The sequence below is a fragment of the Tinamus guttatus genome, unplaced genomic scaffold (assembly GCF_059628265.1).
Source record: "Tinamus guttatus ecotype Peru unplaced genomic scaffold, ASM5962826v1 Tinamus_guttatus_pri_ptg000123l, whole genome shotgun sequence".
Lineage (NCBI taxonomy): Eukaryota > Metazoa > Chordata > Aves > Tinamiformes > Tinamidae > Tinamus > Tinamus guttatus.
This window is the reverse complement of record NW_028288657.1, coordinates 1,848,353-1,874,009: the sequence shown is the minus strand read 5'-3', so window position 1 is coordinate 1,874,009 and position 25,657 is coordinate 1,848,353. Positions and strand designations below refer to the sequence as shown.

The following is a 25,657-nucleotide window of genomic DNA, read 5'->3' as shown; positions in this document are numbered from 1 at the left end:
CGCTCGCTTCTGCGTTCAGCCTTTTCAGTGCAGCCACAAGGGCATTTGCTAATTTGGTGGCGTGATGGTCGTGAAAGACACCCCGAGCCCTGGGTTTGTGATGCTCGCGCTCCTGCTGCTTTCTGGCAAGCATGTGGGAGCAGGGCAGGTTGAGAGGGAAGGAAATTGCGTGTTGTCTGCCTTGAATTCCCAGGCATTTCGCAATTTATTCCTCTCGGGATCTGCATTTAGAGCCTGCCCTGCAAGGACCTGCGTGTGCTCGGCCCGCTGGAGCCGGAGCATCCCAGCCAGGTTATCACCGACCCGTCACCAGCCGGGGTGGGTGCCAAGAGGGAAAACGCCGCTCCCGGCGTTTCCATAATTGCTCATAGGAGCTGGCAAGCGGGAGCCGGATCTGCTCTCCAGCTGCTCCAGCACCTCCCTTTGAAGCGCCGTGTCCCTGGAGCAGCTGGGTGGATGTGGCTGACGCAGCCGGGCGGGAGCGTTCCCGGAGCCGCGCGTGCTCGCGGGGAGCTCATGAGTCACGGAAGAGCCGGGGCCAAAGCGGGGCCAATCGTGCTGTCCTGCACAACCGGGCCGTCGTCTTCCCTTTCCCGGGATGCCCGCGGAGCTGCCGGAGGGGGAGCCGGCCTGGAGCGCGCGGTGCCGACGGGTCCCCCCGGGCCGGCGCTGCGGCAGAGCCCGTCTGCGATGCATCCGAAGGCCTGGATGTGCCACGAGCTGCTGCTCCCTAGCAAGGAGGCCGTTGCCTTCCGCAGGGGCTGCGCGTTGCTATTTTCAAACAATAGCTTGAAAAATAAATCAAGCCGCTGCCACGGAAGGATGTAGCCTCAGCCCGAGTCAGCATTTCCCTGGAAAATGAAGGGGCAGGTGCTTCCCGCTCGTCTGTGCGCGGAGCCGGGCTGGCTGGGGGCTGCACCAGGATGGGGGCACGAGGGCCGGCTGTCGCGTTTGCCGGCGCGCGGGGCGGAAGGAATCCGCCGGCGGGATCTGTTACAGCGCAGGTGCAGCCTGGAATGTGCGTGGGATAAATCGAGGAGGGCAGATCCGGTTTCAGAGGGGGTTCCCTTCAGCCCGGCGGAGCATCCCGGCGGGAGCGAGCCGAGGGAATTAGGCTCCGGCGCCCAGCTGGGCGCTCGGAGCAACGTGCACGCAGCAGGCAGAGGGTCGTCTGCCCGGGGAGTGATACTGCTGCTCTGAGTGGCATTTGGGCCCAAAATAAGCAGTTTGGGGGCCAAAAATAAGAGGCTTGGGGGCCAAAAATAAGGAGTTTGGAGGCCAAAATAAGGGGCTGGGGAGGGCAAAAATAAGGGGTTTCGAGTGTTTCTCTCGGGCGAGGGGCACAGGACGGGTCTGAATTTGGGGGAGGTGACACAGGTGCCCCCGCCGGGGGGGTCCAAGGCGGCGGCGGGGGAAGAGGAGGGGCGAAGCGCGGCCCTAAAGCGCGTCCCGGCGCTTGTCCCCTCCCCGGCCGAGCCTGTCACTGCGGCGGGGAGGGGACGGGGACGGTCCCCGCGCGCTCCGCCCCGCTCGGCAGCGCGGCGGGGGCGGCCCGAGCGCCGCAGCCCCCGCGGGGGCCGGACGAGGCGGCGGCGGCGGCGGCTCCGCGCTGAGCGGCGGGCGCGGGCGGAGCGGAGCCGCTGCCGCCCCCCGGGCCGCCCCCGCCGCGCGAGGGTACCCCGGTACCGGTACCGGTGCCCCCCCCCCGCAGCCGCCCCCATGGCGTTCAGCGCCTGGCACATCCTCTCGCCGCTGCAATGGGCCAAGTGGACGTGGTCGGCAGTGCGCGGCGGCGAGCGCGGCGCGGACGGCGACTCGCCCAGCGGGAGCAGGTCCCCGGGCTTCAGGCAAGTCCCCCGCTCCCGGGGCCACCGGGCTGCGGCCCTCCGCGCTCCGGGCGAGCGCAAACTCGCGGATGCCGCAACCTGCACCGCGAACGGCACCGCCGGGCTCAGCGGCGGCACCGGGGGCCTGCGCGGGACAGGGGCTCCCAAACCGCTCTGGGCGCTCGCTAGGGACGCAAGCAGGTACCTTGGATTTGGGGTTCCAAGCGCACCGGCCCTGGGGTGCCGCAGGGCTGCCTTGTCGCAGAGCTCCGGGACGGATGCTGACGGATCAGGGGTGGCAGTGGGTGACGAGAGCCCCTGGGGCTGCGTGGGGGATGCTCAACCACCTGCCCTCCCTTTGCCCTTGCATCCCGGGAAGCACGGAGCTGGGATGCACGGGGTGCCTGGGGGCTGCTGGAGCCAGGCGGGATCACCGTCATTCCTCACTGCTTCCCACCCATCCTCCCAGCAGCTCGGACTCCGAAGGGAATTTTGAGACCCCCGAAGCCGAAACGCCGCCGCAGGAGCTGAGCGCGCCGGGGCTGCGCGCGCCGCAGGCCGTGGGCCGAGGTAAGGCCCGCGCTCCCGTCCCCCGCGCCTCCGTGGCGCTCCGGAGGCGGAAGAGCCGGGTGGGGTCACGGAGAAGCTGCTGCTTTTGAACAAAACCAGCACATTTTTTGTGGTTAATGGCCTGGGTGGTTCAAATGCCGGCGCTGGGGGCTGCACGAGCTGCTCTTGGCCTCGGCGCTGGTTTCCCTGAATCATCCTTGAGGGGGCAGGGAGCAGCTGGGCTCCCTCCATTCCCAAAGATGGGGATCAAGGGGAGGCTCCGGGGCCCCGAGGCAGAGGGACAGCGGGACGGACCCATCGGAGCGGCCGGCTCGGCGGTACCTCCCGGCACATTCTAACCTTGCCGGAGCGGGGAGCTGCCCTTGCCGTGGGCACCGGCATGACGTGATGCCACCGCTGGCAGGTCCCTTTCCCCGGGGACAACCCGGCCTCTGCCCTTAAACGCCTGCTTGCAAAACACCATCCCCAGCGCGCTTGCTCGCTCGCCTTGGGGGAGATGCTCCGTGCAAGCAAAGCAGCCGCGGAGCCGCCGGGGCCAGGAGCGGAGCCTCGCGGCAGCGCCAGCCTTGTTTGCCGGGATGCTAATTCATAACAGGATGGGTTTAAAAATAGCCCGGCAGCCGCCGAGCGAGAGCGGAAAAGCCAAAAGAGGAAGCGAGCCGTTAGCCGCGCGCTCCCCCGGATGCTGCGCGCTCCGCGTGACGCGCGCCGTGCGCAGAGCTGCGGCGCCCGCGTGGGATGTTCCCCGGGCTCTTGGCACGCAGGGCCGTGGGGGAATCAGTGCTGCTCCACTTGGTGGCTGTACGGGGGAGACGAGGGCGCCAGGGCCGGCTTGGCCGCGCTGCTCCTCCCCGGCGCGCTCCCTGCCTTAAAGGCGCACGTGGGAGTGCGCTCTGGCCGGCCGGTGCTCGCAGCCTGAGATTAAAAAATTCAGAGCTATCAAGACGCACAAGTGTAACGGTGCTGGTGTGTGGTCGGGTAGAGAGGTATCCTGGTCCCTAATGATGGGGGCGCCTGGCAGAGGCAGCGTCAAAGCGCGCTCGCTGGCTGCACTCCAGGTCTGCACTGGGCTCGTGCTCGCTGGAGTCTTTTTGGGGAGGCAGGTGGCAGCTCCCTGGGGATTTCTGGACATCTCATGGAGCGCGCGGGCCCTGTGACTCATTTCTGGGCACCGCGAGGCTGGTTTCGGTGGCTAAGGAGCTTCCCCGTCACCAGCAGAGAAGGCAAGATTAAAGAGTAAAAGGATTTAGCGGCCGGGATTGCAGTAATAGAGCTTAAGTCATGGATCAGGGCTGTGCTGGAGGCGCGCGCGGGCGGCACGCTCGGGCGCGCAGGCTGCGAGCGGCCGCCGCTCTCCTCCTGCGCTCGCCCTGGGGGGCGTCTTGCTCTGCCGAATGCCAAATTCACAGGACCCAGGCCCGAACGCCAAATGCACAGAGGGTTTTTGCTTTGCCTTGTGCATCGTGGGGATGTTTGGGGAGTTAGTGCATCAAGTGCACTGCAGACATATAGGAGCACGCGCTTGATGTTGCAATGGGAGAGCCTCGGGACGGCTCCGCGGCGGAACGCCGCGATGCTCCGGTGCCTGATCCGCACCGGCTTGGCCAGCGTGCGGGGAGCGCTCCGCTTTGACGCGCTCCTTGTGTCCTTGCAGAGCTCGGAGACCAGGAGGGGCAGCGGGATGGAGGCGCCTGGGACTGCGGAGACGGAGCGCGTGCGGCTCCGGCGGGCGGCACGGAGCCTGCGGCCGAGCCCGGCGTCCTGAGCGGCGCTCCAGCGGGAGAACCCGCGGCCGACGCGGCTGGATCCGCCCCGGAGCAGCTGATGTCGGGGCAGAGCTCGTCCCCGCGCTCCTCACCGGATTGCAGCGGGCTCAGGAACGGGAGAGCCCTTGGGAAGCGGGCGGAGGAGAGCGCGGATGCCGGCGCGGCGAGCGCGCTCCCCGTGTCCTCCGATGGCATCGAGCCCTCCGTGCCGGCGGGCTGCGAGCTGCAGAGCTCGCCGCCGGCGGCTCCATGTGCTGCCATGCTCCCGGATGCCACCCCGCGGAGCCGGGAACCTCCGGCACCGCCGGAGCCGGACATGCCGGAGGAGGCCGAGGGCCGGAAGGCCGCGGCACGGAGGGGCAGCAGGATCCCGGCCAGCAAGCTGACGCCCAAGAGGCAGCGGGAGGCGGCGAGGAGAGCGGCCGAGGACGCGGCCCCCGGCCCCTGGGACAGCCCCGAGCACAAGCCCTTCGCCAGGAGCTCGCCCAAGGCCTCGCAGCGCGTCGCCCCGGAGGCCGGCGAGCCCACGGAGGCCGGCAAAGCCCTGGGCGACTCCTGCCCCGCCGCCGAGAACAGCCTCAACGAGATCCTGGAGTCGCAGGCGCTGGAGGCGCCCGAGGAGCTTGCGAAGGGCTCCCCGAAGAAGCCCCCGTCGCGCCTGATAACGTGAGTGCAGCGCGAGCTCCCGGCGCCCTCCGGGCTCGCCCAGAGCCTCCGCGTGCCCCGCGGCGCCGCCTGCTCCGGTGGCTGCGGTGGCCGCGTCCCCGCGCGCACCGCGCGGCTGCAGAGGGGCTTTGCGGCACGAAGCCCCGCGGCGATGGCGCCTCGGAGACGCGCTCGGGTCCCCGGCCAGCGCGCAGCGGGTCGTGGCGGCCGGGCAAGGACTGCGGCCTCCGCGCAGGCCGCGGACGCGCGCGGGATCGGTCGGGCGCTGGGATCCCCTCCTGCTCCTCGAGGACAGGGAGCGCTCGAGCCCACGGCTCGCTCGCTGCTCCCTTGCCACGGAGGCAGCGGGGACTCCTGTCCTCAGCATCCGGGACCAGGAAGACCACTGGGCCTGTAGGCGCGCGCTGGTGCTCCTCCGGGAACAGCTTTGGTGGATAAAATGGGTTGTTTTCTTGCTGTTTCGCCCCGGCGTTGCCAAGGTCGCTGAGGCTGCGGCCGCGCGGCGCTGGCGTCTCGGCCTCCCTTTCCAAGAGCCGTAAGTCCCCACTGCCGAGACGAAGCGGCAGCTCTTCCCGCGGCGCCGGAGCAGCTTCCGCGCGGCCTCGCTCCCCGTTGCCGACAGCCTTGCTCTGTGATGGCGAATTCGTCGTGTCGCTCCAGTGAATCCCAGGTCTTTTCACGTGCTTTTCTTCTCTCCACCTCTCTGTCTCCCTCCTGGCTTATTTTTCGGGTGCATCAGGACTACTGAGCAAGTGAAATTTCTCTGTTTTCTGTTGTAAGTACTGTCCGCTGCCTCTCTCCCCGCTCGCGCCGTTCCCTCCACGGCCCGCGGGCTCCATTCGCAGCTCCGGGCGCAGCTCGGCCCGCGCGAGCGGGTGAGCGCGGCGCTGCCCGCGCTTGCTCTCGCGGCGCGCTCGCTTGCCCTGCGTGCCCGGGCAGCGCCGCGGCGGGCTCTGTGCCCTGGGGATGCTCGCGGAGATGCTTAGTGAGTGTTTTCTCCTATGGGAAATGGGGCTGGCCGAAAACAAGGGGAGACGCAGCGGGAATGGGCCTGTTGCGCGCGATGGGTGAGCGTGTTGCGCTCACCGGTTTGCTCGGGCTCCGGCAACAACGGAGCGAGCTGCAAGAGGGAACGGGAGCCCCTGCGGATCCCCCCTGCGTGGAGCCGGTGTTCCTGTCGGGGTGGAGCGCGCGGTCGAGTCGTGGCTCCGCGTTCCCGGGCAGTGCCGGGACGCGGCGGTGACGGGCCCGGGGTGCGGGAGCAGCAGCCGGCGCTTCCTCGGAGCAGGAAATGAGCGTGTGCCCGGGACGGAGCACGGAAACTTTGCTTTCCCTGCTCCTGGGTAGTCCCCTTCCCATCCACGGCTCCCGCCTCGTCCTCCGCGAACAGCCGGGCGTTGCAGTGCGATTTCCCCGCGCGCTTTGCTCGCTCCGTGTGCGCCGGCACCGTGTTGCTGCGGGAGCAGGGAGCCGCGCTAGCGCTGGGGCTGCCTCTCTGCTTGGCTGTGCCAGCGCGCCCGCCACCGGCCCCGTGCGCTTGCCGATGGCCCCGTGTGCTTGTCACCGGCCCCATGCGCTTGCCAATGGCCCCATGTGCCCGCCACCGGCCCTGCGCACTTGCCAATGGCCCCATGCGCTCACCACTGGCCCCATGCACTCACCAATGGCCCCATACGTTTGCCGATGGCCCCATGCGCTTGCCACCGGCCCCATGCGCTTGCCACCGGCCCCATGCGCTCGCCACTGGCCCCGTGCATTTGCCGATGGCCCCGTGCGTTTGCCGATGGCCCGGTGCACTTGCCGATGGCCCCGTGCGCTCGCCACCGGCCCCGCGCGCTTGCTGATGGCCCTGCGCGCTCACCACTGGCCCCGTGCATTTGCCGATGGCCCTGTGCGTTTGCCGATGGCCCGGTGCACTTGCCGATGGCCCCGTGCGCTCGCCACCGGCCCCGCGCGCTCCTTGCCGCCGCTCACCCCTGCCTCCCTCCGCAGGAGCGGCTGCAAGGTGAAGCGCTACGAGGCGCAGAGCCTGGTCCTGGACGTCGGCACTCAGGTAGGCGGGAACGTCGGGATGGAGCGGTGGGAACGCCGCGGGTTTTGCCCGTTATTTTTGCCTCCTGCGAGGCCGGGATGAGGGAGCCCCGGAGAACCCGGGTTCCCGCTCAGCCGGCTGCCTCCATCCCGCAGGAGGACGGAGTGCGGCCCCCGGTGCTCCCGGTGCTCCCGGGGCTCCCGGGGCTCCCCGAGCTCGCGGGCCGCGCCGGGCACGCCACGGACGAGGAGAAGCTGGCCAGCACCGGCTCGCTGCCGAGGGCGCCCGCCGACAGGAAGGGCGAGCCCGAGGACGACCTGGAGTATTTCGAGTGCTCCGCCGTGCCGGTGCCCAGCGCCGAGACGGGTGAGCGGCCCCGCGGTCCCCGTGCCGCGCTCAGGCCATTAGGGGAAGCGCCGGCGGCTTAAGCAGCGCCCCGTGGCGCCCGCGTTGCCGCGGGACGCGCGCTCGGCGAGCTCTCCTAGTGCTATTTCGCTGCGTGTCTCCTATGTAATCTGCTGCCTGGAGCAATCCATTAAAAAGGAATTAAAAGGCAGCGAGACAGCATTAAATCAATATTGGAGTTACAGGAGCAAGCGGCTTGCTGCTCTCTCCGGGGCCATCCTTGCTCAGGGGCGGAGGTGCCACCAGAGGGAGGTGTTGGGTCCCCTCCTGGGACACCACGGAGGGTGGCAGGGCTGGGGATGTCCCAAGGGCTGAAGAGCAGAGCTGGGGGACAAGGAAGCTTGCGGCAAGGCAGCTGGGAGACGCAGAAGCTCTGCTGTGCGCCTCCGCGCCCCGGCGCATCCGGAGCCGCCGGCGGTGACGTGCCGCGTTTCCCTGTCCCCAGGCTTGGAGCAGGACCCCTGCAAGCCGGTGGAGAAGGACGGCCCCATCCTCGTGCCCGTGAGTGCCCCGTCCTTGCTCGCGGGACGCGCGTGGCGGTGACATGGCCAAAGCCTCTCCAAAAGAAGCCGTGTCGGGAGCCCGAATTTTGGCCTGGCTCCTACAGGAGCAGGTGAGGGATGGGCAAACCAGTGCCGTCCCCTTCGCGGACCCTCCTGCAGGGACAGTGGAGCCAGAGGGATTGGGAACGGGCGCGGGAACACGGCTTTAGTGCCAAAGCGAGGAGCACGGTGAGCGCGCGGCCCTGGCAGCCGGCCCCGGATTAGCAGCATCAGCAGAATTAGCCTCTGGGGACAGATTTAACTAAGCCCCGCAAGGGCACGGGGCAAAGCGAGCGTCCCCAAGCGCGCGGGGCCGACGTGGGGCCGGCTTTAGGTGGGTTCGGACTCGCTCGTGCGCCGCGGTGCCGAGCGGGACGCGGGGCGATGCCGCGGGCCGCTCTCTCCGCAGGGCAGCGCCGCGCCGTGCGCGGCCGAGAAAGGCCCTGCGAGCGGGCGCTGCGGCGAGAGCCCCCTGGGCAGCGTGTGCCTGAGCGAAGGGGAGAAGACGGCGGTGCTCACGCTCATCCGCGAGGAGGTAGCGCCGCGCGCGCGTCCCCCATGTCCCCCATCCGACTCTGCGTGCCGCAGTTTTGGGGATGCACGGGAAACTGGGGGCGTGCTCGGAGCCCGTGTCCAGCATCCTGTGCCTGCCTCCCCGTAGATCATCACCAAGGAGCTCGAAGCGAGCGAGTGGAAGAAGAAGTACGAGGAGAGCCGGCAGGAGGTGCTGGAGATGAGGTAAGGAGCCTGCGACGGGAGCGCGCCGCGGCCGAGCGCGCCGCGCGCTGCCGCTCACGCGTCCTCCCTCCTTCCATGCCAGGAAGATCGTGGCCGAGTACGAGAGGACCATTGCCCAGATGATCGGTAAGGCGGCCGCCCGCCCGGGCGCGTAGGACGCGGCCACCGTGTCCTACGGCCTTGGCCTTGCCCCGGCAGAGGACGAGCAGAGGTCGACCATGACGTCTCAGAAGAACCTGCAGCAGCTCAGCATGGAGAAGGAGCAGGCGCTGGCGGACCTCAACTCCGTGGAGAGGTCCCTCTCGGACCTCTTCAGGAGATACGAGAACCTCAAGGGCGTCCTGGAAGGCTTTAAGAAGGTCCTCGTCCCTCTCCGCGCCCCCCTCGCGCTCCGGGTGCCCCATCCCGCAGCGCCGCTCGCTCCCGCTCATCCCGGCGCGCGGTGTCTTCCAGAACGAGGAAGCCTTGAAGAAGTGCGCCCAGGATTACCTGGCGCGGGTGAAGCAAGAGGAGCAGCGCTACCAGGCCCTCAAAGTCCACGCGGAGGAGAAGCTGGACAAGTGAGCGTCCCGCTCGCTTCCCGGGGGAGCAGGGAAGCGGGAAGCGGCTTCTCGGGCCTCCCATCCGTGGGGTCTGTTTCTCAAAGCACGGCAAAGCCCCAGGGAGGCTCCCGGGATGTGAAAAGCCGCTGTTTACAACCTGAGATGCGAGTTTAAATGGATCCCATTAAGCCAGCACAAATCCCCAAACGGATTCCCTCATCTTCCGCTTGGCTCTTCCCCACGGAGGCCCCGAGGTGCACGGCCGGTTTGCAGGGAGCCTCCGAGGTTTTCCCACACTCGGGTTGTTTTTAGGGTTGCGACGGGAGCTGGGGACACCCGTCCGAGTGTCCCCGCGTGCCAAGCGCTGCCCCTTTCCCTCCCAGGGCCAACGAGGAGATCGCGCAAGTGCGCGCCAAGGCCAAGGCCGAGAGCGCGGCGCTGCACGCCGGCCTCCGCAAAGAGCAGATGAAGGTGGAGTCGCTGGAGAGAGCCCTGCAGCAGAAGGTAAAGCCCCCGGCGGTGCTCCCTTCGGCATCTCCCTGGGATTTTGGGGCCGGAAAGCCGTTTTTCCGCGCGCGCCTCCCTCCTCGCGGGCCTTCGCGTGGCTCTGGTGGAGGCCCCGGTGCAGAGCGGGGCTGCACTGGGGGATGCATGCGGGGACGGGGATCCGCATCCCGCATCCCGCATCCCGCGCGGCTCCGGGCGCCTCCAGCTCCTCTCCTCCCGCAGAACCAGGAGATCGAGGAGCTCACCAAGATCTGCGACGAGCTCATAGCCAAGCTGGGAAGGACGGACTGAGCCCGGGCCCCCCGCGCAGCCCCCGCGCTTGGCCACGCTCCTCGTCCCTTGCCTTAGCCGGGTCCCCCCGGCGAGACGCGCGCGGCGACGGCGTCTCCGCTCCCGCCGCGGCCTCGTCCCCGGTTCGCTTTTCTCGCTCCATGGATTTGCCCCCGGGAAGGGCGCGATGCCGGATCCGGCGGTACCGGGATTTTGGGGATGGCTTCACAGCGGCACGTCCCGATCCCCGGGGAAGGCAGCTCCGCATTGCTGCACTTTATTCCGACCGCTGCCGGGAGCCCCCGTTGTCCCCTCGCGAGCGGCGCAGTGCCCACGACGGGGAATATTTGCTGTTTTCACTGTTTCCTACCCAGCCTTGCTGCGACTATTAGCAAACCTTTATTTGCTGCTATCCTTTTGTAACAGAATCGGGCTGTTTGCCCTCGATTCCCTCGCTCCCCGTGTTGAGCATGCAGTGCAGACACCCGTTGAAAGCAGAGCCATACACCAATAGATATTTTATTAGGTTTATTATGTATAGAGAGACTTTATTGTACACCGAAGCGGCGGGGCCACTTGCGGCTCGAGCAGAATTTGGGAGGGGAGCAGAGTGGCACATTGCCTGTGTCCCCTGGTGTCACCTTCCCTGCCACCCATGCACTTGTAACCCGGGTGAAGAAGATTCCTAAGGAATGATTTATTAACTATAATATGGTTATAGCTACCTATAGAAAAAAAAAAAGATATATAAAGGTTATAGTTATATATAATAGAAGGCGAGTTGTTTGCGAGTTTCCATGGGCGCTCTGCAAGCTGCCACCAAGTGTCCATGAGGAGCCTGCGCCTGCACCGACTACTGCCAGCATCGCTTTGCACCCTCCACGCGACGGCCACCGACGTGACTTTTCTATGTACAATAATTTCCCTTTTGTATGTCGGGTAAATATTTGTAAGAGCTACACTCACACAAATGAGATTATTATAATGATTACTAATATATTTTTTTTCCCCCTCATGTTTCATTGCCTGAATAAAAGTCGTGTTTACCACTCTGGAAAGATTCCGGGTGTTTATCAGTGGATTGGCAGCGGGTTTTAGATCAGCCAGTTTTACCTGCTGAAAAGGCCCCAATTCTGCCTCATTTTCATGAATCGGGTTGATAATTTTTGGATTTCGTAGGTGCACGAGCAGCATCCGCCCCTGCTTTTCTAAATGCAGCCCCAAAATGACTTTGAGCGTCCTCTTAATTCCCGTCTCACTTAAATGCTGCGCGGGGCAGATTTCCCTAAGCCGCAGCGGCACCGCAGCCCGGGCAGAGCTCGTTGGCACCAAGCGCGCGGAGAGCGCGCGGGGACCAACCCCATCCCTGCTTTTGGGGACGCCGGAAGGTTTTTCCCCACCTGGACTGCTGCAAACGGTGCAAACGGGTTTATTTTCCCACAGTTGCTTGTGGGACCGGCGAGAGCCGCCGCGAGGTCACCGGTGCGGGGACGGCCGTGTCCTTGGGGCGCCGCGTCCCCTCCTGCCCCGCTAAGATGGCATTAGCCGGGGGGGCTGCATAAGTGCGTTATCCTCAGCCCCCGATCCAATCCCCCTGGGAGATTAGCCCTAAAACCTTAAGACAAAGCGGCGGGCGCGCGGCCCCGCTGCGCACACGGTCACCATGCCCGCCCTGCGGACCCTCCTGGCCCTGGCCATCGTCACCTCCCTGGCCGGAGACGGTGAGTGCCCCGGGGCCGAGGGCGGCGGGAGACGGGATCCGGCTCCGGCGGGAGCTGCCGACGGCCCTTGGGTGCCTGGTGACTTGTGTGTCCCTTTGCAGCCCCTTGCACCCCCTTCCTGCCCCCTTGCACCCCCTTGCATCCCCCGGCACCTCCTTGCACCCCATTGCACCCTCTTGGAACCTCTTGCACCCCCTGAAGCCCCCCTGGACAACCTTGCAGCCCCTGGTATCCAGCTCACTGCCCAGAACCACAAAAACGTGCCCCAAAGGTGCCACTTGTGGGTGCCACAGCACGGGGCGGCCGTGCGCTTGCGTGAGCTCCGGCTCTCTGCCCCGGGGTGATGCGGACCCGGGCCTCGCTTTCCACCCAGCGTGGTCACTTGCTGCAGCCCCTAGTGTCCCTTAGCCCCTGGACGTCCCCGGGGTCCCTCCTTGCCCATAGAATGGACGCAGGCAACGAAAAGCCGCGGCCGCGTTGCCGGGAGCCGCTTGCCACGAGAGGGCTCTGCAATCTCTCCGCCAGCGCGCGCTCGCCGCGACCTCCCACTGCAGGCGGAGGCCGGAGCCTCCAATTTATTTGGATTCGGCATTTTCCTCCACGGTGTTTCTGCTTGTTTTTAACGGGAGGGAAACCCCAGGCCTCGCGGTTTGGGGCGGGGAGGGCAGCGGCAGCACCCAGCGCTCCCCTTGTCCCCCGTGTCCCCGCGCAGGGGAGGCGCTGAGATGCCACAAGTGCGTCGCGGCCAACGAGAACGAGTGCGGCAAGCAGGGCTCGCACAGCTGCCCCCAGTACGCGGACGCCTGCGCCACCATCACCGCTGCCAGTAAGTCCCCGCGTCCCGGGGAGGCGTCACACGAGCGTCGCTCGTGCTGCGAGCAACGCGCGCGCCTCTGCTTCCCTTGCAGACAGCGTGGTGAAGTCCTGCTCCTACAAGTCCTTCTGCGACCAGGCGCGCGGCGGCGCGGCCGGCGGGGCCACCCTGCGATGCTGCTTCAGCGACGACTGCAACGGGCCGCCGCGGAGCGCGCGGAGCGCCGGGGCCCGCGCGCCGCTGCCCCGGCCCGTCCTGCTGGCGCTGGCCGCGGCGCCGCTGCTGCTGCTGCTGCTGCGCGCGCCGTGACGGCCGCCCCGGCGCCCGCGGCGGCCACGATAGCGTAGGGACGAGCTCGGATGCTCGGGGTGCTGCACCGGGACGGCTCCGGGGAGCGGCTTCTCCTGCGGCTGCAGAGAGTCAGGGCCGGATAGACTATAAATACATCTGGTGTGAAGCCCTGCCTGCGTTGTTGTTTCTCGGGGTGTTTTGGGCAGAGCACTTGTCCGCCTGGTGCGGAAGATGCTGGTCCCGTCTCGGGGGAGCCGCAGGTGCCCGTGGCCGGGACGGCTCTGTCGGGATGGCAGGTATGGAGATCCAGGAGGAAGGAAAAGCAAAAGGATGGGAAAAGGGGGAGAGGGCCGGGAACATGGAGAGGAGGAGAGCGGGGCTGCTGCCCCCTGTCCAGCACCCCCAGCCCTTTTCTACTCCCCCCACAGGCTCCGGGAGCAAAATGTGCTGGAAAAACATAGGAAGGGAGCGGAAAGGCTTTGTGGATTGGAATTAAGGAATAGCAGCAGTGTGAGCAGCTGCCGTGTGACGCGGCTGGAGAAAGCAGAGCCGGTCCCGGTCACAAGGACAGCAGAAGATGTCCCAGCCCCCCAGATACTCCATGGAACAGTTTAGTCCGTGCAAACCAGGACCAAGGGGGTTGGGAAGGACGGAGCGGTTGGCAGGGGAAGTCGCGAGAGCCGCTTCCGTCCTGGGTGCAGAAACGCCAGCGAACATCGCCCCAAACCACGCACGCTCTCGGGGTACCGCACACGGGAGCTCCCAAACCTCCCTTAAAGTGAAAAAACAAGGGCAAAAAAAGAACCAGTGAGCCAAAATAGTGCGGATGGGTCAAAGCCAAGAGCCGACTTGTTCTTTGGGGCGCATTGACCTGAAGTGCCCGCCCTGCTTGCTCCATCCTCGGGGCATCTTCTGTGGGGGACACAGGCCCTGTCTGAAAGTGGGTGCTAGGGGCGCAAACGCCCTTTGGGGAACCCTCTCCGGGCCGCTTTGGGTGCTCGGGGCGGCCCCGCGCTCCCGGGGGAGAGCCCGGCGCTCACATCCGGGGCCGGCTTTGCTAATGAGCGACGCAATTAACCCGGAACCGAGCGGCGGGGCCGGGCACAGCCCGCGCGCCGCCCCCGCTCCGCTCCGCTCCGCTCCGCCGGGCCGGGCGCGCAGCGCGGGGACGCGCGGGGTGAGTGACACGGGCGGCCCCGGGGGCTGCGCGGAGCGGGGCGACCTCGGGGCTTCCTCGCGGAGCCACCCGGGCCGGGCCGGGTCGGGTCGGGTCGGGTCTCCCCTTGCAGCGGAGCGGGCGGCAGCGGTGACGGCCCCGGTGCCGGCTCGCCCGGTCCGGGCAGCCGCCGCTTCCCCGCCGGCCGCGGGGGCTTCTCCGGGGAAGGAGGGAGGCTGCGGCCTCGGCACCGGCTCCCGCAGGGAGGCTGGGCTCATCCGTGCCGCCCCGGGAGCATCCGAGCCCTGGAAGCGCCGCGGCGTCGCAGCAGGTTGAGCTTCCTCCCAGCCCGTCCCTCTCCACGTTAATGGTTTCCTGAAGGCCGGAGCGTGGAATGAGCAGGAGTCTCTAGCCGGGTTCTTCCCACTCTGCCTCCCGTGCCGGTCACCAGACAGAGCCCTCGGCAGGGCCGATTCCGGCGACTTGCACCGCAAGAGCAGGTAGAAGGAAGTCGCGCTGGTTGCGGCTGCGGAAACGGCCCGCGGCGCCCGGGAGCTGCAGCCCTGGGGCCCCGGCGCGTTGCGGAGCGGCCTGCGGAGCGGTGCGCCCGGCGGATGCTCCGGCTGTGATTTTCCCAGTGCCTTGGGGAGGAAGGGAGCGGGTGGCAGCCACTTCCCGGGAAGTCCGGCCGCACGAGCGCGCGGCTCCCCCCGGCGTGTGCTCCCCGGTCCTTCCTCCGCGCTGGGCTTGTGCCTCCCAGAAACGGTCACGTCTCTGAGGGTGCCCAAGCGCGCGAAGAGCGGGTGCTCATGCAGAAGTGACCTTGTTGCAGCACCGTGGGGCTGGAGATGCTGTTTTGGGTGTTTTTATCCTTTCCTGGGGAAGGATGGAGCCCTCTGTGGCTACAGGGTGACAGGCTCGTGTCCCGCAGCTGAGGAGCGGTGGATTCTGGAGCTACTCTATCGAGCCGGTGCGTGCCGAGGGTGACCCAGCTCCGGCGCGCGGGTCCGTCTCCGCAGGGGGATGCGAGAAGGAGCCCGGAATGCCTTACCTGGACCGCCACAACCGCATCTGTGGCTTTCTGGACATCGAGGAGAATGAGAGCTGCGGCAAGTTCCTGCGGCGCTACTTCATCCTGGACACGCAGGCCAACTGCCTCCGGTGGTACATGGACAACCCGCAGGTGGGAGCCGCGCGCGGAGCCGGCTGGCGCACGGGAAGGCATGGGGAGAGAGCGGGATCACAGTGTTATCCGTGTGCATGGAGCGGGTCCCAATGGCAAAGCTCCCTTCTTCTCCGCCGCGGATCCCGAGTGGATCGTGTCCTGGTACGGGGACAACGGTAGCGATAGTAGCAAACGCCGTCCTAGACAATATTGGTCACGCGGGCAGCGACGCTGTCCCGCTCGGAGAGGGGAAGCGGGATGCGAGACGGAGCAGCGCGGGGAAAGGGAAGGGCCGGGAGCCGCTCGCGGTCCTTGAGCTCCCACTCGATGCGTTGCAGAACCTGGCGATGGGAGCGGGCGCCGTGGGATCGCTGACGCTGACCTACATCTCCAAGGTGAAGCCGGGGCCGCGGCGCGCGGGCTCGGGGAGCCGCGGCGCTCTGGGGACGCGCGAGGCTGTGCTCCAAATGGGAATTGCTGGGGGGCCGCATCCGGCCGCAAGCTGCGGGATTGGGTAGTGCCCACGGCTTTAACTCCCCGTGGCAAAAAATCCTTGAGAAAAGGGATTTAAAGTGGATTACGGAATATGCCGCTCGGAGCGCGCGAAGTCATGGGGAGAAGCTGGTGCCGGGGCTGGACCTTCCCGCGGGGCGGCCGCGCTCGGGAGCTGGCGGCCGCGCGCGGACTCCTCTCTCACCTCCCCGTCCCGCTGCGCTCCTGCAGGTCAGCGTCGCCACCCCCAAGCAGAAGCCCAAGACGCCGTTCTGCTTCGGTGAGCGCGGGGACGGCGGGGGGGACGCGCGGTGCAAGGCAAAGGCGCAAGCTCGTGAGCTTGGAAAAATCTCCAGCTTCACGGTGTGAAGTCCCCCCGGACACCGGCGGCCGCGCGGCTCCCCCGTCCCCGCGCGTGTCCCCGGCGGAGCGTGCAGCGGGCGAGGAGCCGCGCGGCGCCGCGTCCTTGCGCTCGCTTTGGTAACGCGGAGCTCCCTGCCTCTCTCTTTTATCCCCTTTTTTGATAGTTATCAATGCTTTATCTCAGCGCTATTTCTTACAAGCCAGCGATCAGAAAGACCTGCAGGACTGGGTGGAGGCCCTGAACCGCGCCAGCAAGATCACGGTAGGTCGCACGAAGCGCGTCCCGGCGCTCCGTGTCCCGGATGGAGCGGCGGCTCCCGCTCCTCCCGCGAGCGTCGGGGCTGCGGAATTCGGGGGGGATCTCGGCAAGAGCCCGGGCCAACGGGGCATGGGGACCGGGGCGTCCCGTCGCCGGCAGGTGCCCAAGGGCGGCAGCGCGCCGCCGGCCGCCGAGGTGGCCAAGCCGCCGGCCCGCGCGCAGGAGAGGAAGCCGCGCGCCGCCTACAAGACGGAGATCATCGGCGGCGTGGTGGTGCACACCCCCATCGCCATCCCGCAGGTGAGCGCGCCGCCGCGCCGGCTCCCGTGTCGCCCGTCCCGGCGCTGCGCTCGGCCGGTGACGCCGGCGCTCTCGCCCGCAGGACGGAGGGGCCGCGGCGGCGGGCGGCGAGCCGGCCGCCCACCCGCTGCTGCGGCGCTCGCAGAGCTACGTCCCCACGTCGGCCGCCCGGCCGCCCGCCGGGCCCCCCGCGCTCAAGAGCGGCTACTGCGTGAAGCAGGGCAACGTGGTGAGCGCCGCGGCGACGGGCGACATTCTGGCAGGATGGGAGCTTGGGAACGGGGATGCTCGGGGGCGGGAAGGATGCTCGGCCCTCCCGTTCATCCCTAGCACGTGGGCAGCGCTCAAGGGCTTCCTCTTCCCTTTTCCAGCGGAAAAGCTGGAAGCGCCGCTACTTCGTCCTCGATGAGTTTTCCATCAGTTACTTCAAGTGCGAGCAGGTAAGCGGCCCCCATGGAGGCGGCGCCGGGGACAGCAGGGAGAGCCGCCGTCACGCGCTTGTCCCCGCAGGACAAGGAGCCGCTGCGCTCCATCCTCCTCAAGGACGTCTGCAAGACCCACGAGTGCCTGGTCAAGTCCGGGTAAGGCCGCGGCCGCCCTGTCCGTGCGGATTGGGATGGCAGGGTGGGAAGGAGGAGGCTGGGTGGCCGCGAAGTCCTCCGGGAGCTGGAGCCTCGCTCCGAAAATCCCCGAGCGATCCAGGGCTCGCTTGCGCTCCTCCTCCCCGGTGCAAATGGGGTCTTTTGGTATCTCTGCCTCCTTCTCGCCGCTCCTAGGGACCTGCTGATGCGGGACAACCTATTTGAGATCATAACAAGCTCCAGGACGTTCTATATCCAGGTGAGGGGACGGAGCGAGCAGGTTGCGAGCCAGCGAGCAAGGGCCGCCGGCCGCTTCCCCGGGCGCTGAATTCGGCTCTCGCCGGTTAACAGGAGCCGCGCTCCGGCGCGCAGGACGTTCCCCGGCGGGGCTTTCACTTCCCCCCGCGCGTATTTATAACAGCGGCCGTTCGTGCCCGCCCGCGCGCGGCTCCGTGGGGGCTCCGCGGCGCGCGGGCTCACCGGGCCGCTCGCGCCCCGCAGGCGGACAGCCCCGAGGACATGCGCAGCTGGATCCGGGCCATCTCGGCGGCGGTGCAGGCGCTGAAAACCCGCCCGCGGGTAGGTCCTCGTCTGCGCCGGGCGCTCGCTTGGGCCTGGATTTTGGCAGCGCCTCGTGCGAGCGCGTGGAGCCGGGAGATCCCTCGGGTCTCTGGGCTGCTTTGGTCCCCGGGGCTTTGCAGCGGCTGCGCGCATGCAAAAGAGCCCGCGCGCGAGCGAGCTGCGCTCATGTCTTGGCAGGATTTCTCCTTCATGAGATCCGTGTCCGCGGTGAAGCCCGGCGGCTCCGGCCTTTCCGGCACTTCCAGCCCGTCCCTGTCGCCGCCGCGGCCGCCGGAGGAGCGCAGGGCGCTCGGGGAGCCCCCCTCGGCCTGGCAGCCGTGGACGCCGGTGCCGCCGCCGCCGGCGAGCGCGGAGGAGCCCGTGTTCCTGCCGGCCGCCCCGGAGCGCGGGCAGCGCGCGCGGCACCGCTCCGAGCCCCAGCACGCCAAGGAGAAGCCCTTCGCCTTCGACCTGGACGACGAGAGCATCCGGACGTCCGACGTGTAGCTCCCGGCTCGCTCCCGGCGCGCGTCCTTAGCCGTCCCGGGCGGCCACGCTGCTCCTCTTGGTGCTTGCGCCAGCGCTCGGCGCTTTGGACCAAATCGATCCCGTTACCTTCGCGGGGATGAAACCGGCTGGTTTCCTCCGCCGCTGCTCGCTCTCGTGGTGCAGGATTCAGACCTCTTGCTCGGTGTCCCCGCTCCTCCGGGAGCAAGCGGGATGCTCCAGGTCCCTGGCACCGCCTCCCGTTCAGTAAATGTGGAATTTCCGCCCAAAAAGCACACCTGGAGGGAAGGGAGCAGACGGATCTCCCCCTTGGTGCTGCTCCCCAGCAGCCCGGTACGGAGCTGGGGAGGTGCCCGTCGTGCTGCTGCGTTCACCAAAAACGCAGCAGCTTCAATAATGTCTTTTTTTGTGTGCAGGAAACCAGCTCTTTACACTGCCCAACTAACGGTATTTTAAGCCATCTGTTTGCTTTTAATTAATTCCTTTTATATCTGCGCCCACTGCATCACGTTAAACTCTGGCAGACTCCGCGTTTGGGAGCCCAGGAAAAGCTTGTCGGTACTTTCTAAATGTGAGTCAAGGTTAGGACCACTAACCTAGTTACCTAACCAGTTAGGACTGCGGGTAACCAGGTTATTCTCAGGTATATTCTCGGTTTTGCACTGCGTGCGTTTGGGCATCGCGTTACTCACAGTAAATGTGGCTTCGTGCGGAGATGCTGGAAAACATTGAAACTATGAAAATGAGAGGGAATCAATGCAAATAGTAAAGGGAGAATGTTAATATTTGTTATTTAATTGTAGAAAACTCGTTTTTGCGGTTTCTCGGCCTCTTTTTGCTTTGTTTGCACTAGTATTTGAAATCTGTTTCTTTTGGCTGACCTGCTACTTGGCTAGTAAAACATGCTGAAAAAGTCTAACAAATTGCTACGACTATGAAGTTCCAGCATTTAGTGATATCAGCCCTGACCTCATTTCTGGAAAACATTAAGCACCCGGAGACTCGGCTTAATCTGTGCCAGGCTTCAAAAACATGAAGTCCCGAGTAGTTTTGCCGCTTAATAATTGCGAAGTTTCCTCGGGCCTGGGATGGTAAAGGTGAAGCCTGTTGCACAACTGCAGATAATTATCCAGGAGAAGCTCCGATGGCTTCGGTGCTGTTGCAATGTTGTTATTTCCCTCCTTTCCACCCTCCTTGCATCTTCTGGCCAGCGAGAGCACGCGAGTGTGAGATGACAACAGGCACCTTCAAGTGAGGGTCTTGCCATGGGGTCTTGCTTTTGCAGGCTGGATTTTAGAGGTAGGGAAGCGTGTTTGGAATGAAGGATGGGAAAGATGAGTTGGTTCTCCTAGATGAAACTCCCAAGCGGTTTCAGGCTCTGTGTTTTAAGTGCTCTTACGGTGCTGGGTACCTCGCAGCTGGTGATGCTCCGCTTGGCTCCCGTCGCGGGGTCCCCTGCATCCCTCTCTGCAGCCCACATTGACCTGCGGGAGGGGAAATTCGTGTTTTTGCACCGTGGTTTTTAAATAAAGAAGGAAATTCTAGTGGCTTTTCCAGACTGGCTGTTGGCATCGTGTGCTTTGGGTTGAGAACCACTCTTTGCTTCTAGAGCGTCTATTTTGTAGAGGGAAACAACACTCCGGAGTGCAAACCTTGTCTCCAGGGGCATCCTCGCAGCCCCAGGCCCAAGTTTAATTGCAGTTGGGGTTGGGAGGAGCTTCATTTTTTCATGATTCCTTGGATAAATTGATGACTAGACAGAGAAAGAAGCCTGGAAGATCACTCTAGATTTGCCTAGGCAGCTCCCACTGAGACCATTTGCAGCTAGGGCATAAGCAGCATCCAAAGTGCCACGAGGAGGAACTTTCCTGCCTTGTTGTGGACCCAAAAACCGTCTCTCCAGAAAGGCTGAGAAAGCTCCGCGCCTGGAATCCGTGGCCCTTGCCAAGAGAGCAAGCGCCGATCGCCAGCACTGATTAGCGGCAGCATTCCTGGGAAATGCGGTGCGAAATTTTTCTTTCATTAAACCATCTTTTGCGGGACTCGGAGCCAATAGCGTTTCCATGACTTAAAGAAAAAACAAGAGTAGCAAAAAAGAAGTTTCCTGATGTCTTTCCAGGGCGAGTACTGCGGTGATGGTTTCTGAGGACGAGCGAGTAAAATCGGGAGGAAACGGAAAAATAGAAAACGCAGTTGTTAAGTGTTCACAAATCTGGGGCAGCTGAAATGTTCCCAGCTCTTTGGGGTTTGGAAATTACAGCCCTAAAAATACAGGCTTGCAATGTTTTGCAAGGCTGGTTTTGGAGCTGAATTCCCCAATAAATGGAATCAGGATTCTGCTTAAAATGAGTGGGCACCCTCCTCCGAGGAGGGTTACGGCTTCGTTTGGGGCTGCTCAGTTCCATTTGAAATATATTCTAGTGCCTCCTCATCGGGTTTTTTATTGCCCCTGCTGCAGATATTGCTAGAATAAGAGTAAAGAACTGGTGCCATGTACATTCAATCTTACCATGGCATGGCCAGTTTTATCCCTCTCCCTAATGAGATATTTTCTACAAGCAGCAGCATGAAAATTCCTCCTCCCAAATTATTTTGGACGCTTTTTGCACATCCCAGCTGCTGCTGTGATGGCCAAGGCTCTGTTCCAACCCAAAACTGAAGCCCTCTTAACAGGGGGAGATGTTAATGAAGACGAGCTTATGCATCCAGGATTTTTTTTTCTTTCTTTTGCCTTTTTTCTTGCCTCCATCATGGGTTTCCAGCCCTGCTGTTCCCCTGGTCTAAAGAACATGGTGGTTTTATAAAGCTGACTCCCCACACACTGCCCTGGGAGCAAATGAAAGCTGCCAAATTCAGTTTGCTTATGACCTAAATGGGATATAAATCCCGTTCCCCAGAGAGGAGGAGTTGTTGCAAGAAACCACAAAGCAAAACTGGAACAAGCACGATCTCCTGACAGAAAATCAGTGCCATTGAAGACAGAAGTAGAAGTAATCCGGGCAGAAATTAGCCAAATGCAAACTGGAGGGTCCCGAATTTGCAGAACTCGGCGAGAACGGAAAGTGTGTGTTTGCTTTATTGCACATCAAATGCTACCAGACTTCTACATGTGCAGATCTGATGTCTGCTCCCGGTCTGGGTGACTTGCTGGAGCTTCCCTTTCCCGTTTTTATTCAGCTCGCTGAGTTTCCAAGCTGCAGCTGCTGGGGCTTCCTCTTTTGCCCGCGCGGCTGCTCGAAGCTTCTGCTCGTGTCGGTGCTTCCAAACGCTGCTCCGGGCCCGCACGGGATGTGGGATTCTCTCCTCTCCGACCCCCTTCCGAGCCCTTTGGCTCCCGTCCATTCCCTGCAGCTCCCGGGTGGAACCAAGCCTAATGAGGCAAAGCTTCTGTTTGGCACTTTTGTGCATTTGCCATCAATTAACTGGGGCAGAAACTTGCAAATCAGGACGAATCTTGTGGCTGACATAAATATGTGCAGATTCCCTAACTCTTTGGGTGCCAGGTCGACCTGTTTCACCTAAGAGCACTACCAGCATCTGCAACCGGTCTGATAGAGTAAAACACACAGGGTTGTCACTGGATGCTCCTCTGTTTTAAAGGACGTGAATATTTAACAGCAGTGAACAGCTCTACGGCCCACTGCTGCGGGCGTTATGGTGAAATACCTTTTGAAAAGCAAATGTTATCAAAGCAAAGATCATCAAAATAGATTTTAAGCGTAACTGTGGCTTGCATGATCAGGAATCTTGCAATTCCTGAGGATCAACTCACTACCAGCTTGAGCGTGGATGGTTCAATCACAGTCATAGGGAGCAGGTCACTGAAACTGCCACACTGTGGCCACAGAGAGTACTGGCTTTAGCTGTGCAGAAGTGAAAGATTTTCCCCCATCTGTTACAAAGTGTCTGGTTTCATTGCAGTTGTGGTATGAGAAGGCGATGTAATTATTGCCATTAATGGGAAAGCAGCTGCTTGTAGTGAGGATGCAAGTGAGGCCATTAAGAAACAAATACACAAACAAAAAAGAGCATCTTTTCAGTTGTGGTTTGCCAAAGAAATGAAGATGCCCTCGTAATGCCAGAGGAAACAGATGAAGAGTCTCCTTTTACTAGAACTACTCGCTCAGCTAAATTGGGCTGAAGTTTAGGATTGATTTTTAACATAGCCCATGTACAACTTGGGAACGGCTGCAGCATCCGCAGATAATGCTTGAAAATCCCAGAAATCAGAGCTTCTTTCACGAAGCCTGAGCTGCAGCTTTACTCACTGCACCGAGCCAGCCCCGCGAGAGTCCAAATTTATGTTCCCCTAAAGGAAGCTGCCTCTACTAAACTGTCTAGCCCAGCTGTCCTGCTTCCAATGAACAGTGAATATTGTCGTAAGCCACTTGCAATTAGAGCTTATCATTTTGCCCCAGGGGCTTGGTGACAGAACTGCAAGGGCTTGTTTAGTCTAGCAGCACAAAACCACAAGCTAGTGGCCTTCCTTCCACCTCTGACTGCATCTCGTATTTGGCTGCATGTGCTCTAATACTGAGAGTAAGGGGAGGCACGTGCTTAAACCATTACAGAAGCTACATTCAGGAGGAGTTCTCTTTCCACACTTTATTTTAAGATTTGCGTTCGTAAGGCCTGATTTTTACAGTGTTACCTGCTGAAGGGGAAAAAATCCCGATGGTTTTAAACAAGATATACAGATATGTTCAATGTGGAAATTAAACCCAAGGTATGCACAGAAGCGTTTGCAAGAAATTTGCTCTGCAAATTCACGCACGCCTCTGTAAACCTGTGTCTGTACCTGGGTAGAAGAGAAGCCTGTTCCAAAGCAGATGCCAAAGTCTGTCTCCAGCCCCGCAGAGACGCTCCGGGCTTCCTTGGGGACCATCCTGTCACCGCGGGCCGAGCCTCGTCCCCTCTCAATACACCGTGCACCAGTTGCTGCCGTCGCTGGGCATGAGGCCGCCGGTGATGAGCAGGATGAGGTCGACGAACCACCAGATGCCGAGGCCGCCCAGCGTCAGCAGCTTCCCCACGGCCGTGCCCGTGTGGCCCAGGCAGAACCGGTCCACGCCGAAGCAGCCCAGGAAAAACGAGTAGAGCAAAGTGGTGATGAAGTAGTGCCCCGTGTACCTGCAAGCGGGCGACGCTCAGCCCCTGCCCCACGTAAAGGCCCCACTGCATTAATGGGGTGAAAACGTGGGGAAACGGCTCCTACTTGACGCAGGGCCGGCTGCCGCGCAGGAAGCTCCGCGGCTCGGCGCACTCGATGCCGTCCAGCGCCCGGCACTGCACCCGCGTGTGCTCCACGTCGCCGTAGGCCTGGCCGCCGAGCTGGGGGGACGCGGGGGGCGCTGAGCGGCGCGTGGCGGGCGCCGTGTCCCTCGCGTCCCCCCGCGCCGCCCTCACCTTCACGCAGCCGTGGCCCAGCTCCTGCTGCGCCGTGGCGTTGCCGCCGTGGTCCACGGGCTCGTCGCACTCCACGAACTCCTCGGGCCTGAGGGAGGGAGGAGGAGAAGGGAAAGGAAGGGAGGAGGGAAGCGGTGAGGCCTGAGGCGACGCCTCGCGCCCCGCCGTCGCCTCACGGCTCCCCCGGCCGCGCTCACAGGTAGGGGCAGAGCACGAGCGGCGCGCGCGGGTCGCCGTAGGCCCAGGCGGCGGGCGGCTCGCTGTCGGGGTCGGTGTCGTTGCGGGGCTGGCTCCGCACGGCGCCCAGCAGCACGTTGGCCACGAGCAGCGCGGCCTGCACGCCCAGCAGCGCGTAGCCCAGCGGCCAGCCCCGCCGCCGCGCCATGGCGGCGCCCCCCGCTGCTAGGAGACGCCGCCGCGGCCTCCAGGCCGCGCCGCCGCCGCCCCGCGGGTGGCCAATGGGAGCGCGCGGTTTCAGGGGGAAGGGCGGGACGCGGCTGCGATAGGCCAATAGGGGGGGAGCGGCGCGAAGCCGCAGTGGGGAGGTCAGGCGGAAGTGCGCGGAGGGCAAGCAGACGATTGGTTGGTCTGCTTAGCCGCTGGCCAATGGACGAGGAGGAGGGGTGGGGACAGTGCGGTTTCTCCGCATTTAAAGGGGCCGCGGCAGCGCGCGCCCACCTGCTTGGCCGCGCTCGACGCCGTGTGCGTGGGCGGTCACGAGGGGGCCCCGCGTGGCCCTTCCCGCCGCGCGGCGGCTGCCGCGGGGCTGCGTGTCCGGCCCCAAATCCAACGTTCCTGGCATGGCTGCCCAGCCGCCACCTCAGGGCTGGCCGTTTTGGGGCCAGAAAGGGCGAAATGCCGAGCCTTGGAGCGCTGCGGTGCTTTGAGGTAAACACTGAGGTATAAGCAGGGCTCTCCCTCCTTGGCTTAAAAAATATGTCTGTATTTATAAATATGTATTATAGCTGGTAATATAGGCCAGAGAAAATGTCTTATTTGTTAAGAACCCACTTGGGAAATGGTGTTAGGAGCGTTTGCCCCTCAGGCCGTGATTGCCCCTGTCGTGGTGCTGTGTCTGGGCCTCAGGAGCCACCAGGTGATGTCCCAAGTCCTCAATTTGGCATTTATACAGTGTTTACAAAGAAAAAACCATGGAAATGGGCTGTGGGGAGGAGGTGGAACAGCAGGATTGAGGTTTGGAGGAAAAACATGACACACCTGATGTCACTATTTAAAAAAAAAAAAAAGTTATATTTTTAGCTGTCTTAGTTTAGAGAGCTTCTATCCCCTTGGTCTGGCGGAGAGCTGTGCTCAGGCCTTGCTGGAGGAGGGCTGTAATGCCTGAGAAGGGGGATTTTGGAGAAATTCCTTCTTGCTGGTCCTACAGCTTCATTATGGGAGAGCTGTGGGGAAAATATCTTGACCAACAGCAGGTATCTGTTTGGGGGACGAATTCCTTTATCCGGATACCGGTTTGGGAGATGAATTCCTTAATCCTTTTCCTCCCTGTTTGCTTGAGCACAACACGACTCACTAAACTGCCCTCCTGCTGGGGGTATCTTCAGACCTCCCAAGGTCTCGGTGAACTTTGGGAGTCCACTATTTATTCTTGGTGTGTTGGACTGTGCTGTCCATGTGTCACTTCATTGGCCTGGCTTCCTCCAGAAGCCACTCTGAAAGCCTAAAGCATATGGAGGAGGCTGATAGTGATAAATAAATAAAAGGGGAGGCTTATTTTCATAAGACTTTTTACCAGAGTAGAGCAGTTGTAAAGGTTCCTGTTATTCAGTGTTATGTCTCTGGCCTTGCAGCATACTCTTTGCACACTGGATGTGAGGATTGCACCTTGTGCTCCTACCACAGGCAAGAGAACCAAGTCCCTGCTGTGCCGAAGGCTGCTGAAATGCTTGTTGTTTTGGAAAACACCAAATTCCACCTGCTTTCCCTGGGTGCTGCGTGAAGTCCTGCCCTGCTCTACATACAAGCCCTTTGGTGAGTTGTTGTTGCCTCATTTTGTACCCCCATCTCAGGATAATAAGCTCTATCCCCTGTGAAGTTTATGCCATCAGACAGGAACAGCATCCTGTGTCTCAGCTGCAGGCTCGTGTCACTGAGTTGTGTCTGCTTCCTGCATAGCTTTATGGTTCCCTTCATTAGGGTACATAAAAAAGCGCTCG

General features: G+C 63.1%; 3 protein-coding genes across 3 annotated transcripts; 2 read left to right on the top strand and 1 right to left on the bottom strand.

Annotated features, from left to right (window-relative positions):
• The first annotated feature begins 1,719 nt into the window (after positions 1-1,719).
• Positions 1,720-9,907, top strand: TACC1 (transforming acidic coiled-coil containing protein 1). The gene is made up of 14 exons (XM_088521503.1): positions 1,720-1,847; positions 2,299-2,396; positions 4,051-4,828; positions 5,568-5,603; positions 6,821-6,881; positions 7,016-7,241; positions 7,711-7,766; positions 8,217-8,342; positions 8,469-8,545; positions 8,628-8,671; positions 8,744-8,904; positions 8,999-9,105; positions 9,471-9,591; positions 9,817-9,907. The coding sequence occupies exons 1-14, from the start codon at positions 1,720-1,722 to the stop codon at positions 9,883-9,885; spliced, it is 2,088 nt and encodes a 695-aa protein (XP_088377629.1). The 3' UTR covers positions 9,886-9,907.
• Positions 9,908-14,850: 4,943 nt separating this feature from the next.
• On the top strand, positions 14,851-18,074 carry PLEKHA2 (pleckstrin homology domain containing A2). Its single transcript, XM_088521465.1, has 11 exons — positions 14,851-15,029; positions 15,350-15,406; positions 15,735-15,783; positions 16,031-16,128; positions 16,285-16,425; positions 16,508-16,654; positions 16,797-16,865; positions 16,936-17,006; positions 17,202-17,265; positions 17,508-17,585; positions 17,766-18,074. The coding sequence occupies exons 1-11, from the start codon at positions 14,889-14,891 to the stop codon at positions 18,072-18,074; spliced, it is 1,224 nt and encodes a 407-aa protein (XP_088377591.1). The 5' UTR covers positions 14,851-14,888.
• Positions 18,075-22,951: 4,877 nt separating this feature from the next.
• Positions 22,952-23,892, bottom strand: TM2D2 (TM2 domain containing 2). The gene is made up of 4 exons (XM_088521460.1): positions 23,678-23,892; positions 23,481-23,568; positions 23,290-23,405; positions 22,952-23,204 (listed from the first exon to the last, which is right to left on the bottom strand). Exons 1-4 carry the CDS (start codon positions 23,863-23,865, stop codon positions 22,991-22,993), a joined length of 606 nt encoding a protein of 201 aa, XP_088377586.1. The 5' UTR covers positions 23,866-23,892; the 3' UTR covers positions 22,952-22,990.
• Between the last annotated feature and the right edge of the window lie 1,765 nt (positions 23,893-25,657).